The 15,000-nt window shown below is 44.1% G+C and overlaps 1 protein-coding gene across 2 annotated transcripts in view; it reads right to left on the bottom strand.

Moving 5' to 3' along the window:
- LOC311357540 (collagen alpha-6(VI) chain-like) overlaps window positions 1-15,000 on the bottom strand; it is a 38,309-nt gene that overhangs the window by 17,465 nt on the left and 5,844 nt on the right. For both annotated transcript variants that reach the window (XM_084477517.1, XM_084477518.1), the window contains exons 4-19: window positions 14,858-15,000; window positions 14,097-14,711; window positions 13,372-13,932; window positions 12,651-13,199; window positions 11,810-12,385; window positions 10,979-11,554; window positions 10,336-10,685; window positions 10,042-10,120; window positions 9,575-9,717; window positions 7,295-7,387; window positions 6,942-6,995; window positions 6,400-6,471; window positions 6,135-6,161; window positions 3,690-3,734; window positions 3,547-3,600; window positions 3,317-3,379 (exon numbers count right to left, since the gene is read on the bottom strand). The exon at window positions 14,858-15,000 is cut by the window's right edge and continues 427 nt beyond it. In XM_084477517.1, the coding sequence (XP_084333643.1) occupies window positions 3,317-3,379; window positions 3,547-3,600; window positions 3,690-3,734; window positions 6,135-6,161; window positions 6,400-6,471; window positions 6,942-6,995; window positions 7,295-7,387; window positions 9,575-9,717; window positions 10,042-10,120; window positions 10,336-10,685; window positions 10,979-11,554; window positions 11,810-12,385; window positions 12,651-13,199; window positions 13,372-13,932; window positions 14,097-14,711; window positions 14,858-15,000 (4,000 nt within the window). The remainder of the gene's footprint in view (window positions 1-3,316; window positions 3,380-3,546; window positions 3,601-3,689; window positions 3,735-6,134; window positions 6,162-6,399; window positions 6,472-6,941; window positions 6,996-7,294; window positions 7,388-9,574; window positions 9,718-10,041; window positions 10,121-10,335; window positions 10,686-10,978; window positions 11,555-11,809; window positions 12,386-12,650; window positions 13,200-13,371; window positions 13,933-14,096; window positions 14,712-14,857) is intronic.

Genomic DNA, 15,000 nt, shown 5'->3' with positions numbered 1-15,000 from the left:
AAGCGTCTTGGAGGCGAATAAAGACTTTTTCCTCCCAAACATTGGGTCTCCTCTCGCTCATTACCCGTTACAGTAACTAAATCCTGCTTCCCCATGTTTCGTGTTGACTCTGGGGATAATTAACAGATTGGTCTCAGAGGATCTTAGTGGTCTAGAAGACTTATGTAGTGGAAGCATATCAGTTAAATATTTTGGCCCTAAACCATGTAGGGATTTATAGGTTAGCAACATGATTTTAAAATCAATTCTCTGACATACAGGGAGCCAATGTAATGATTTAAGAATTGGTGTAATATGTTCAAATTTTTTGGTCTTTGTTAGAACTCTAGCAGCAGCATTCTGAACAAGCTGTAGTTGCCTTAGAGTTTTTTTTTGGGAGAACTGTAAGGAGACCATTGCAGTAATCAAGCTTGCTAGTGATAAAGGCATGTACAAGTGTTTGTAAGTCTTCGGTAGACATGAGCCCTCTAAGTTTTGCTACGTTTTTAAGGTGATAATATGCAGATTTTGTAACTGATTTGATGTGACTGTCGAAATGTAAATCTGAATCCATGATAACCCCTAGATTTCTGGCTTTGATTGAGGTTTTCAGGGACAGAGAGTGAAGGTGTTGGGTAACTTTAAGCCTTTCGGTTTTAGCACCAAATACAATTATCTCGGTTTTGTCCTCATTTAGTTGAAGGAAATTTTGGCACATCCAGTCTTTGACTTGCTCAATGCACTGGCACAACAGATCTATGGGCTGATAGTCATTTGGTGATAGAGATACATAGATTTGCGTGTCATCAGCATAGCAGTGATGGTCAATATTGTTATTTTGCATGATTTGCCCTAGTGGGAGCATGTAGATGTTGAATAGAGAGGGTCCTAAGATCGAACCTTGTGGGACTCCACATGTCACGTTTGTTGATTCTGAAACAAAGTCGCCAATGGAAACAAAGTAGTTCCTATTTTGTAGGTAGGACCTAAACCAATTTAAAACTGTGCCTGAAAGCCCCACCCAGTTTTCTAATCTGTCCAAAAGTATTGTATGGTCTACAGTGTCGAATGCAGCACTGAGGTCTAGTAGCATTAGTATTGAGATTTTGCCAGAGTCTGTGTTAAGACGGATGTCGTTTACAACTTTAATAAGGGCGGTCTCAGTGCTGTGAAGGGGTCGAAATCTGGATTGGAAGGTGTCATAGCAACCAGTTGATGCCAGGAAGTCACTAAGTTGCTGGAGGACAACTTTCTCAATGATTTTACTTATGAAGGGTAGATTTGATATTGGTCTGTAGTTGTTAATAATAGAGGCATCTAGGCTCCGCTTTTTTAAAAGGGGTTTGATAACTGCAGTTTTTAAGGCTTTTGGGAAAGTGCCTGATTGGAGAGAGTTGTTAACTATTTGCAATATGTCTATTGCTAGGCAGTCAAAAACATTCTTAAAGTGGTTGGTAGGTAAAGTATCAAGGCAACAGGTGGATGGCTTCAGTTGTGTCACAGTTTCCACAAGAGTTTTAGAGTCTGACATTAAAGCATGTCATTGCCACGTTACTTTTGCCTGAATATGGTGGTAGTCCAGCATTTTTGTTTAAAGTGGAGACATTGATGGCGTGTCTAATGCCTTCAATTTTATCAGTATAAAATGCTGCAAACTCATTGCATTTCTGAGTGGAATGAAGGTCAGGTGGAATTTGTGTTGGGGGCTTGGTCAGTCTGTCAACAGTTGCAAATAGGGTTTTGGCATTATTAGTATTGGTTTTAATGATATTGGAGAAAAATGTTTCTCTAGCAATTTTTAAGTCTAAATTGTAAGCACGGAGGCTCTCTTTATAGATGTCATGGTGAATATGAAGTTTTGTTTTACGCCATATGCGTTCAGCCTTCCTGCATTCTTTTTTCTGGGCTGTTACAAAAGCAGCTTTTCTCCAAGGTGCCTTTTGCTTTCCAGAAATCGTTTTAACCTTATAAGGTGCAATGACTTCTATGACTTTCAAAATTTTCAAATTAAAGTTTTCTAAAAGATCATCAGCAGAACATGGGTTGAGAGGTGGTAGCAAGGAGATGGCCTTTTAAAAAGTACATTAGAATGTTCATTGATATACCGTTTTTTGACAGTATTTGATTTTGTCTGTATGTCTGGAATAAAAGATATATTAAAGAAAACACAGAAATGGTCAGACAGTGAAGGATCAGTCACAGAGAGATCTGAAACATTGAGACCCTTTGTGATAACCAGGTCTAGAGTGTGCCCCTTACAATGAGTAGCCTCTTTCACATGTTGAGACATTTCAAATGTGTCCAAAATGGTAAAAAGTTTTTTTGCACACTTATCATTAAAATCATCAGTATGAAAATTGAAGTCACCAGTTATAACTAGACAGTCAAAGTCTGTGGAGATGCTAGACAATAATTCTGTAAAGTCATCGAAGAAATTTGCACCGTATGTGGGTGGCCTGTAAATAATTAATAGGAGAACTCTGGGGGAACATTTCAATACAACACAAAGGTATTCGAATGATGGAAAATCACCAAATAGCATCTGTTTCCCCTGAAATACATTTTTAAATATAGCAGCAACCCCTCCACCTCTTTTTCCAGATCTACATACATCAAAAAAGTTATAGTTGGGAGGAGCTGTCTCTATCAGAACGGTTGCACTGTTATTTTGTTCTAGCCATGTTTCAGTTAAAAACATAAAATCCAGTTGAGAAGTGGTAATAAAATCATTAACTAAAAAAGATTTGTTATTAAGAGACCTAACATTAAGTAGACCCATCCTGATGGTGTTATTGATAGGCTTTAAGGTTGATTTTGGTTTGGAGGGAATAGGTATGAGATTTGAGAGGTTAGCAGTGCGTCTAAGTTTCCCTTTGTTTACTCTCTTAGTGATTACAGCAGGAATGCAAAAGTTGCCATGTTTTGATGTAGGCAACCTTGGATTCAACAGATTATGCAAAACTTCCTTTGTGCTGTGTCTACGGCTGAACCCTTATTACCTTATTACCCTGATATTACAGTTCAAAGGTGCCTTTCAAAAGACATTTTGAGATTGATGGACGACCACTGTCAGAGATGGGGGTTATTCTCTTTCAAATTCATTAGTGCTGCATGCAGCGCGCCACTATTTTTATTCTTTCTTTCTTTCTTATTCTCTTTGGGACCTAAACTTTCAGTTTTTGCACAGATAGCTGAGAGTGCAATGAAGGACATACAATGTAGAGAGACAGACAGAGACAGACAGAGAGAGACAGAGAGAGACAGAGACCGAGACAGAGACCGAGACAGAGACAGAGTAAGAGAGAGAGAGAGAGAGAGAGAGAGAGAGAGATTATACCGGGTCTCCTCTGAGTCCTCGTTGTCCTTTGACTCCTCCCTCTCCTGGGATCCCCGTGTTGCCCTGGAGACGGTGACACGGGTCAAAGGTCACACACCATCATCATGACATCACATGCCCTAACCTCTACTTGCTGTCATGAATGACATCTCTCTGACCCTCATTGTAAGCCTGCTACACGGCTAATAAACATAAGTTGTTGTTATTAATAATAAGCAGAAGCAGTTTACCGCATTCCCTGGACGTCCTCTGTCTCCTAATGCTCCTTTGAAGCCTGCTTCACCCTGAGGATACACAGACACACGTTAACACTTCAACATGACGGGTGGTGCATTCTAACTGTACGATGGTGTAGATGAAGCTAGCTGGTTACCTGCTCTCCGTCGACTCCATCCAGTCCACCAGCTCCCTCTTCACCCTGAAGGAGTAGAAATAGAATCAGGCCTCCTCTCTCCTCCTCCTCTCACTACTCCTCCTCCTCTCACCTCCTCCTCCTCCTCTCACCACCTCCTCCTCTCACCTCCTCCTCCTCCTCTCACCACCTCCTCCTCCTCTCACCACCTCCTCCTCCTCTCACCACCTCCTCCTCTCACCTCCTCCTCCTCTCACCACCTCCTCCTCCTCCTCCTCCTCCTCTCACCTCCTCCTCCTCCTCTCACCACCACCTCCTCCTCTCACCACCACCTCCTCCTCTCACCTCCTTCTCCTCCTCTCACCACCTCCTCTCACCTCCTTCTCCTCTCACCTCTCAGAACTTACCCAATCCCTGACTCCACTTCCTGGGGCCTCATTACAGAAACCTCCTATCTTAAGATAGGAAGGCATTTAGGGGTTTTGGTATTACAGAAGGAGGTTTAAGGAAGGAGGCTAACGTAACTTAGGAAGAAATACTATCTTATCTTAAGATAGGAATTTAGCCATTGCAGAACTATCTATAAGTTAGGAATTTCTTAAGTTAGGATCCCTAAGTTAGGTGGCCATACACCCTGTTCAAAATAACTGTCAGTAACAGAAAAGAATGGCAGCAGCACTGCTAGTAGGTCTGTATGACAATGAAGACGAGGAACATCACAACAGAAATGTAATGGCTGAAAGGCTACTGAGACCGCATAATGGGTTTCCCACAGAACTTTACAGCTAACACACGCCTGCCACCTTAACTACGACGTCCAATAAAAAAATAATAATAAATAAAAATAAAGTCTTTCTTTTTCTTTCTTTTTTATGTGAATCGTATACAAAAGTATAAAAGGAGTAAAAATAGAATCAGGCCTCCTCCTCTCACCACCTCTTCCTCCTCTCACCTCCTCCTCCTCCTCACCTCCTCCTCTTACCTCCTCCTCCTCTCACCTCCACCTCCTCGTCTCACCTCCTCCTCTCACCTCCTCCTCCTCTCACCTCCTCCTCCTCCTCTCACCACCTCCTCCTCCTCTCACCTCCTCCTCCTCCTCTCACCTCCTCTCACCTCCTCCTCCTCCTCTCACCTCCTCTCACCTCCTCCTCCTCTCACCTCCACCTCCTCGTCTCACCTCCTCCTCTTACCTCCTCTCACCTCCTCCTCCTCCTCACACCTCCTCCTCCTCCTCTCACCACCACCTCCTCCTCTCACCTCCTCCTCTCACCTCCTCCTCCTCCTCTCACCACCTCCTCCTCCTCTCACCTCCTCCTCCTCTCACCTCCACCTCCTCGTCTCACCTCCTCCTCTTACCTCCTCCTCCTCTCACCTCCTCCTCCTCCTCACACCTCCTCCTCCTCCTCTCACCACCACCTCCTCCTCTCACCTCCTCCTCCTCCTCTCACCACCTCCTCCTCCTCTCACCTCCTCCTCCTCTCACCTCCTTCTCCTCTCACCTCTCAGAACTTACCCAATCCCTGACTCCACTTCCTGGGGCCTCATTACAGAAACCTCCTATCTTAAGCCTTCCTATCTTAAGATAGGAAGGCATTTAGGGGTTTTGTATTACAGAAGGAGGCTAACGTAACTTAGGAAGAAATACTATCTTATCTTAAGATAGGAATTTAGCCATTACAGAACTATCTATAAGTTAGGAATGTCTTAAGTTAGGATCCCTAAGTTAGGTGGCCATACACCCTGTCCTAAATTCAAAATAACAATAACTGAAAAGAATGGCAGCAGCACTGCTAGTAGGTCTGTATGACAATGAAGACGAGGAACATCACAACAGAAATGTAATGGCTGAAAGGCTACTGAGACCGCATAATGGGTTTCCCACAGAACTTTACAGCTAACACACGCCTGCCACCTTAACTACGACGTCCAATAAAAAAATAATAATAAATAAAAAGAAAGTTTTTCTTTTTCTTTTTTTTTATTGTGAATCGTATACAAAAGTATAAAATATTCTAAACTTCATTCACTTTCTGTGTGTATATATCAGGCTGCAGGGCAACAGTCTGACAGCCTGCAGGACAATAAGCATAAATGGTCCACCTGTAAATGAGTGCTCCTCACAGCGGTTCACAGCCATGTGTTTCAACCTCATGGAGGTCACCAACTTACAAAGATCCTTTATCTACAGTCTCTGTTAAAGTTAAAAGTAACGCGTTCTGTCAATCTCGTGCACATTCTGAGTGCAGAAACAGACATAACCTGACGATTGCCGATCGAAAAATTTGATTGACAGAACAGGATTTCCTAAGTTAAGATAAGATAGGAGGCCAAAGATAAGATAGGAAACGGCCAACAGGTTAGGGACTGCTTTGAGTCCCTAACTTAAGTTAGGAGGAGCAATTAGGATTTTTTCTGTAATGAGGCCCCTGGACTAAAGAAAGATTTCCTGAAGGCTCAGACACTCACCTTGTCGCCACGGTGACCCCGATTGCCCTGTCAATCAAGCAACAGAGAACTAGGTTAAACACACACTTTGCCCACCACCGCTGTCATTCAAAAGTCCACAATACGATCACAACTCAAGTCTACTGCTGTCATCATGAGTAGAAGTACTTCTATGAGTCTGTGAATTGTAGTGGTGGGGTTAGATGTGGTACAGCTGTAGTGGTGACAGCAGCAGTATTAGAGGTGCTGTGGTCCGTCTGTCTGTCTGTCTGGGCTGTGTGTTCACCTTCTGTCCTCTGGTCCCCGGGCAGCCCTGGGGTCCTCGGGCCCCAGAGGGCCCGGGATGGCCTCGACCGCCCTGCAGGAGAGAGAGCGAAAGAGAGAGCGAGAGAAAGAGAGAGAGAAGAATGAAATACAGTCTCCAAAACGTTTGTACATCCGCCAACAACAACTGCAACATAAATATTAACATTACTACTTTTCTAATGTCCAAGTCGGGAGGTGCAATGTTTTCCTTTTCTTTTTCTTATCAACTCTCCTTCAGTTTGGCAGGGGAATAAATCATTTTAAGGCTGAACCAAACATCCTGCCGAGGCTCATGAGAAATGTTGTTTTTGAATAGTGGAGGTGTTTTTTTAATTAAAAATCTGTTGTATTGGACAACAACGGAAACCAGAATATAAATAAAAAGCTGATTCAGGCTCTGAGAGTATGTATTGCTGTGAGCATATGTATGTATATGAATGTCATAAAGTACATGGATAAATGCTTATGTTTATGTATGCTCTTCTGTTGATTTTGAAATATTAATAAAATAATAATACTTACAGCAGTCCCTTCCTCTCCTGGGAATCCTGGATGACCTTTAGGTCCGGGATCACCCTGAAAACACACACACACACACACACACACACACACACACACACACACACACACACAGGTTCATGTCATGTACTTCAGTCATCTGTTTACTTCACCACACGTGTGAGGCGTTCAAACGCTGATCGTTAAGTCGGTCGATCAACGTGTGAGGCGTTCAAACGCTGATCGTTAAGTCGGTCGATCAACGTGTGAGGCGTTCAAACGCTGATCGTTAAGTCGGTCGATCAACGTGTGAGGCGTTCAAACGCTGATCGTTAAGTCTGTCCATGGCTTCCAGATATCTGGCAGTGACCTTTCACCTTTGCAGCTGAGGATCCTCGCGAGCCTCGGCTTCCTTCATGTCCCGAACATTTACACATGACACCACAGCACTCTCGCTCGGCCACAGCGTCCTGGACGAGAGAGAGAGAGAGAGAGAGAGAGAGAGAGAGAGGGAGAGGGAGAGGGAGGGAGAGGGAGAGGGAGGGAGAGAGTTTAAGATGGACTTTCTATCTGTTTAGTTTAGTTGAGTTTAAGATGGACTTTCTATCTGTTTAGTTTAGTTTAAGATGGACTTTCTACCTGTTTAGTTTAGTTTAAGATGGACTTTCTATCTGTTTAGTTTAGTTTAAGATGGACTTTCTATCTGTTTAGTTTAGTTTAAGATGGACTTTCTATCTGTTTAGTTTAGTTGAGTTTAAGATGGACTTTCTATCTGTTTAGTTTAGTTTAAGATGGACTTTCTACCTGTTTAGTTTAGTTGAGTTTAAGATGGACTTTCTATCTGTTTAGTTTAGTTTAAGATGGACTTTCTACCTGTTTAGTTGAGTTTAGTTTAAGATGGACTTTCTACCTGTTTAGTTTAGTTTAGTTTAAGATGGACTTTCTATGTTTAGTTTAGTTTAAGATGGACTTTCTACCTGTTTAGTTTAGTTGAGTTTAAGATGGACTTTCTATCTGTTTAGTTTAGTTTAAGATGGACTTTCTACCTGTTTAGTTTAGTTTAGTTTAAGATGGACTTTCTATCTGTTTAGTTGAGTTTAAGATGGACTTTCTATCTGTTTAGTTTAGTTTAAGATGGACTTTCTATCTGTTTAGTTTAGTTTACGTTGGACTTATGATCTGTTCAGTATAGTTGAGTTTAAGGTGTATGGAAACAAATCTGTACCATAATTCAAATTAAAGTGGATTAACGGAAATGCTTTTTCATTTTCAAAATATAGCTGCATTTTTGACACATGAATAAAATGAATAATAAATCATCCAAACTGCATTTTCATTTTCTTCTTCAATATTGCTCATATTTTAACTTAATTGAAATGAAAAAGAAAAGGACATTTAAGATTTAATTTTCAAAAGATGCCCCGGCAAATAGTTAACAAAATTAAATTTGAAATGTCAAATTTTAAAATTAAAATGCATTAGCAGAAAGGCATTTTCATTTCAAGGTCATTGCTGCATTATTTGACTCATAAATAAAATCAATAATAGATCATCCAAACTGCATTTTCATTTTCTTCTTCAAGCCTGCTCATTTTATGACACAACTAAAAAGAAAACAAAGAGGACATTGCTTTTTCGTTTTCATGCCCGCCCCCCGCAAAAAAGAGTCATTCAAATTCAATTTGAATTCTCAATCCCAAGCGGCGCAGGAGAGTGACGTCAGTGGCCGTTCTTCTCTTTCCGGGTTGGTTGGGCTCCCCTGCACACCACATGGCGCTCCCTGACGCCATCGCACAATCCTTGTTAGATTCAGGGTTGCTAACTTTGGGTTTTTGGCTGGTGTGAGACTCTGTAAATTCTTATAATGCTTACATTATAACAGGGTCCGTGGATGGAATTGTTGACGGGGGGGGTGGGGGGTTGCGGGCAGGCAGAGTTGTTGACGGGGGGGAGGAGGGGGGATGCTCGTCATAGACAACGTTTTCAGCGGATCAACTGGGACGTTGATTTAATGGGAGTTTGTATTTTTTTTGGCGTGACATTTGTTGCATGTGCGTGAGATTGATGTTGAAAGTGTGAATGTCACGCCAGATGCATGAGAGTTGGCAAACCCCCTTTATGGACTCTTTTTTGCGGGGGGCGGGCATGAAAACGAAAAAGCTATGTCCTCTTTGTTTTCTTTTTAGTTGTGTCATAAAATGAGCAGGCTTGAAGAAGAAAATGAAAATGCAGTTTGGATGATCTATTATTCATTTTATTTATGAGTCAAATAATGCAGCAATGACCTTGAAATGAAAATGCCTTTCTGCTAATGCATTTTAATTTTAAAATTTGACATTTCAAATTTTATTTTGTTAACTATTTGCCGGGGCATCTTTTGAAAATTTAATCTTAAATGTCCTTTTCTTTTTCATTTTAATTAAGTTACAAAATGAGCAATATTGAAGAAGAAAATGAAAATGCAGTTTGGATGATTTATTATAAAATGCAGCTATATTCTGAAAATGAAAAAGCATTTCTGTTAATCCACTTTAATTTGAATTATGGTACAGATTTGCTTCCATAAAGGTGGACTTATGATCTGATTAGTTTAGTTCACTTTAGTTTAAGGTGGACATACAATCTTTTTGGTATAGTTGACTTTAAGGTGGACTTACGATCTGCTTGAGCATGGAGCTGCCCACGCTCTGCATGCCCACGCTGAGCGGGACCTGGTAGCCGAACCCGCGACCGAACTCCACCATCTGGATCTGGCTGTCACTCACTCCCTCCAGCACTACCGCCAGCAGGGCACTCACCCCTGAGAGACAGACAGACAGACAGACAGACAGGTAGAGACAGACAGGGAGAGAGAGGCAGGCAGACAGGTAGAGACAGACAGGAATGACAGGGAGAGGGATACAGACACAGTGAGAGAGATAGATAGAAAGACACAGTGAGAGAGAGACAGAGAGAGAGAGACAGACAAATAGGTAAACATTAAAGTGCAGAAAAGAGGGTTAGAGAGAATAAAGTCAGGTATAATTGATTCCACCTCTATGTTTTAAACATGAACTTGTGAGAGATATTTTTGTAGAGGTTTTCTGCAGTAGTACACAGAGTGCCATGTGCACCCTGGCCTCACCAGACAGACGCAGCAGCTCAGACTGATGCTCCAGCTTCATTACATCTTCATCCAGACCATCTGTGAAGACCACCAGCACCTGGCACGCACACATGCACGTGCACACACACACAAAAACGCAACTGTTGGCACAACAAGTAACACTGGCTAATCAGATGAGAATAAATCAGCTAGTAGCACAAAGGGGAGAGCTATTACAACACAACATCAACCCCTTGCTGCATTGGGAATCAAAACAAGATATAACATTTCATACTACCATCCATAACTTCAGCGAGGTTCACACCACTGTACCTTGGCGCCGGCATTGGACTGGGTCTTGAACTTCTCCTGGAAGGAGGTGAGCAGGGCCGCGTTGAAGAAGGTGGCCTCCGACATCTGCAGGTTCATGACCTTGTCCACCACCGCCTCACTGAACGGCTCAAACTTGAAGTCGTACAGGACCCGCCCGTTTCGGTCCACCAGCCGGAAGGCGACGTTGGGTTCGATGGGCATGTCCGGGACGCAGCAGAGGCCCTTCAGCGTGGACACATAGTAGAGGATCTCCGGCAGGGCCGCCCGGAGCTTGGGGAACCCGCTGACCAGCAGCCGAGACCCGGCCCGCTGGGACATGTCAAAACCAACGGCCACGTCGATACTGCAGGCTGAGGTAGAGAGAGGGAGAGAGAATGGATCTATATGGACCAATCCTAGGAAAGTTTGATTAACTCACCCAATATCCTCTTCTCTTTGAACATTTTTAGGGCTATTCCATGTTATTAATGTGTTTATCTTTATGTATTATGTATATGTTTAAAAGTTATTTATACTGTGCTCTTACTTCGGCTCTTTCATGCCAGAAAGTGTATATAAATGTACTCCTTACAGAAAAATGAACTATGCAAGAGAAACAGGCAGACGGACAGAAGGACAAACCGATTATCAGATTCATTCTAACCATGAATTATTGGGATCAGGGATTCACAGATGGTGTCCACCACCTTCTGCTCGATCTTGGCCAGTGAGCCGAAGTCCTGGACGGTGAAGATGAGGTCGGCTTCGGCCGTAATCTTCTTCAGCTCCAGCTTGTTGATGGCCCCGACGCCGATGACCGAGATCTGGATGCCCATCCCCCGGAGCACCTCGGCCGCCTGCACCACGTCGTCCTGGGACTCCCCGTCCGTCATCACCACCAGGTTCTGGGAGACGCCGCTCTTGATGCGGCTCCCAGTGGACGTCTGGAAGTAAGTCTTGATGAAGTCCAGCGCGCGGCCGATCATGGTTCCTTCCTTCTGCTGCACCATGTCCAGAATGTTCTTGGTCACCTCCTCTGCCGTGTGGAACTGGTTCAGGTAGAACTCCTTCTGAGGGTGGCTGCTGAACTGGGCCACTCCCACACGCACCAGCTCCTGGCTGATCTCGAAACTGCTGATCAGGTCGGTCATGAAGGTCGTCATGGTGCTGTAGTCAGCGTTGCTGATGCTCTCCGACGTGTCGACCAGCAGAACTAGGTCCGTTTTCCCCTTCTCACACACTGGGAACACATGGAGGGCTTAAGGGTCTGGTTCAATGCTCTACTGTACTCTAAAATATGTTATGCACTACTTTGGACATTACTGTTGAAAGTACCAAACTGTAGTAGGGTATACAGTATATACCCTACTTCTCTATATATTCTACTGTACTGTATGCTTTACTATTACAGTATTCTATTCTGTACTCTACAGTACAACTCCCTTGACTATATTACTCTCGATATTTAGTGACAGACGGATGGACAGATAGTTACCAGGAATGGTGGTGTTGCAGAGCCCACTGGAGATATTTTTGTAGAGGGTCTCCAGGGCATCAAAGTTGTCCACGAAGAAGACCCTAGAGGGTTCCCCAGCCATGATCTCCAGCTCAGTCTTGTTGGCACCCTTCACTCCGATGCTGAACACACTGATGCCGTTCTTGCGCAGCGCCTCGGATGGAGCCATCAGGTGGTGTGGGTCAGTGGCTTCACCGTCTGTGATCACCATCAGGATCTGGGGCACTTTGGTGGCTTGGCGGCCGCCGTACTGCTCATCAAAGTACTGCAGGGTGTAGGCCAAGGCCTTGCCTGTGTAGGTGTCTCCCGTCAGGTGCTTAAGCGCCTGGATGGCCTTCACCACCTGTCTCTTGGAGGAATACTCTTTGAGGTTGAAATTGGATTTGGGTTCGTCGGAGTAGAGGATGACGCCAAAACGCGTCATATTCATGCCGACAGTGGTCATGTTCACAACGGACTCCATAAAATTCAGCATGCTCAAGAAATTGTCATCTTCGATGCTGGTGGAGTCATCGACCAAGAAGATGATGTCTGCCATATTAGTCTTCTGGCACTCTAAAGCAAGAGACAGAACAAATTCAGGATTAGGCAAGGAGTATGTCGACTTTGTGTGGTATTGGTATGGTATGTGGTATACACTTCTGTCTTCATGGTTTAAGCATTCATGTTATGGCGCCATGACGATGAACATTTCATACTCAACTACATTATATTAAATTGTAAGTAATTTAATAGTACAAATTAATGTAAATATAAATGTATACAAATGCTTTCCCTGAGGTGGATTTGCTTATTATTATTATATTTAGTGTTGTCTCACCCCTCTCACAGAGACGCAGAGCCAGCTTGCTCTCCAAGTCCTTCAGTGCATCAAAGTTCCTCTCAGTGAACACAAGGTCCTCTGAGCCACTGATCTCAAGAAGCTGGGTGGTGTTGGCGTTGACCACTCCGATGGAGAAGATGGTCACGCCCTTTTTCCTCAACACCTCGGCCGGCCCCTTCACCTGATCCTGGGACTCGCCATCGGTGATCACAATCAGGTTCTGTCCCCCCGGACGACCCCCGCTGGCCGGGTCAAAGCAAAGGGAGACTTTGGTCAGGGCCTGGCCCGTGTGCGTGCCTCCGTCAAGCTGCTGCATGTTGTCAATAGCTTTCAACATGTCGCTTGTGTTGTAGAAGTTATTTAGGGGGAACTCCAGCGTCTGGATGGTGCTGAACTGCATGACTCCCACGTGCACCTTGTCCCGTCCGACCTGAGATTTGCCAATCATAGATTTCATGAAGTCCTTCATCTTCTGGTAGTCTTCCTTTCGGATGCTTCCAGAGCTGTCAATCAAGAAGAGGAGATCCCCTGAAATGTCCTTGCAGGCTGTGGACAAGAAACACATTCAATTTAAGCCCTTCTTCTTTCAAAATTACCAATGTGAGAAATGGGAACAAGAAAAAACAACATTAGTACTCCATTTGGCTACACATTGAACCTGTACAAATTAAACCAATGGTGGAGTACAATAGAATAACATGGAAAAAAATGTGCTTACCATCTGGTGAACAGATGTCAGTGATAATGTCGTCCTTGATCAGCTTAAGGGAATCAAAATTATTCACCAAGAAGGTATTCTGTGGGCTTCCTGCGATCTCCTGCAGCTCTGTCTCAACTGCTTCCTTCACTCCGATTGCATAGATGTTGATGCCCTGGGCTCTCAGGTTCTCTGCAGGAAGTTTGACCTTGTCCATCGACTTCCCGTCCGTGATGACGATGAGGTACTCTCGGACTTCGTGCCCTCGAGTTTTCATGGCTCTCTCAAACCGGGGCACCATGAAGGACAGGGCAGCTCCGGTCTTGGTACCACCGCCAACATGATGAATGTTCTCCACCGCCTTCTCCAGGGTTTTGCTGTCAGTGTACGTGGTCAGGTCGAACTCTAAGGTGGGGGAGTCGGCATATTTGACAAGCCCAACGCGGACGTGGTCCGGGCCAATGTGGAAGGTGTGCAGAAACTCAATGATGAATTTCTTCATGTCTTTGAAGTTGTCAGGCAAAATACTTCCTGATTGGTCGATCAAGAAGAATATGTCAGCTTCGTCTGTTTGCATACATCCTGGAGAAATAAAACAAAGAATGTGTTAGAATAGATCTGTATTTCTGGGTTAATACAAAAGTGTAGTGAGTTCTCATCTGAAAGGTCCTGGGATCCATACCCAACATCTCAGTTAGTGATATTCAAGCACTAAAACGACAAAAAAAATTGCATCAGGCCCAAACCTTCTTTGATGTCGGCTCTTCTCTCATTGACTGTAATGGCCAGACGGTAGATGTTGTGGCACATGATCTTCTCCAGGCGCAACGTCTTCAGCCTGACGAAACTGTCTACATTGTACACATGCTTGGTCCAAGGGTGCGATGCAATTTGCATCAGCTGGGTCTTGTTTGCATTTTTGATTCCAATGGCATAGACGGTGACCCCATTACGACGCAGGTCTGCCGCCTCCTTTTCCACCTCATCCTGAGATTCTCCAACAGTGATCACCACAGCCACCTGCTGGACGCCTTGGCTTTTCCGGCCTCCTCGCTGTTTGACAAAGACGTTCTCACGAGCAAACTTCAGCGCAAGGCCTGTTTTGGTGCCTCCTCCATGGTAGTGCAAAATCTGGATGAACTGGAGGAGCTCATTCTTGTCATTGAAGGTTTCGAGGTAGACCCGGCCTGTAGGATTGTCGCTGTACATGACGATGCCAACCCGTACTCTGGTCATGCTTACGTTGAGGCTTTCCACCATTTTGCGCAGGAAAGAGAGCACCAACTGAAAGTTGGCAGCACCGATACTTTCCGACTCGTCCACAATGAACACGACATCAGCTACACTGGCCACTACACAATCTGTGAAATAAATGAGAGGTTAGGTTAATATAGGTTAATAATTTAGAATAATTAACTGATTCCCAATACAGATGGAAGTAACTGAAAACATAACAGTACATTGATTACATGAACAGAATCCCAAGTCAGGCATTGATGATCCTCACCTCCAACTACGTCCATCTGCTCTTCCTCAGTTTCAAACGCCGCCTTCAGCATGGGCACGATGTTGGCAGACTGGTAAACATAGGAGGCAGTGGCCACAGTCTTCATCTGGTCCGTCATGCCCGAGCCGAGGCCAATGCCCATC

The sequence above is a fragment of the Micromesistius poutassou genome, assembly GCF_964030765.1.
Source record: "Micromesistius poutassou genome assembly, chromosome: 13".
Lineage (NCBI taxonomy): Eukaryota > Metazoa > Chordata > Actinopteri > Gadiformes > Gadidae > Micromesistius > Micromesistius poutassou.
The sequence above is the reverse complement of the archived record's forward strand: the minus strand, read 5'-3'. Positions and strand labels throughout refer to the sequence as shown.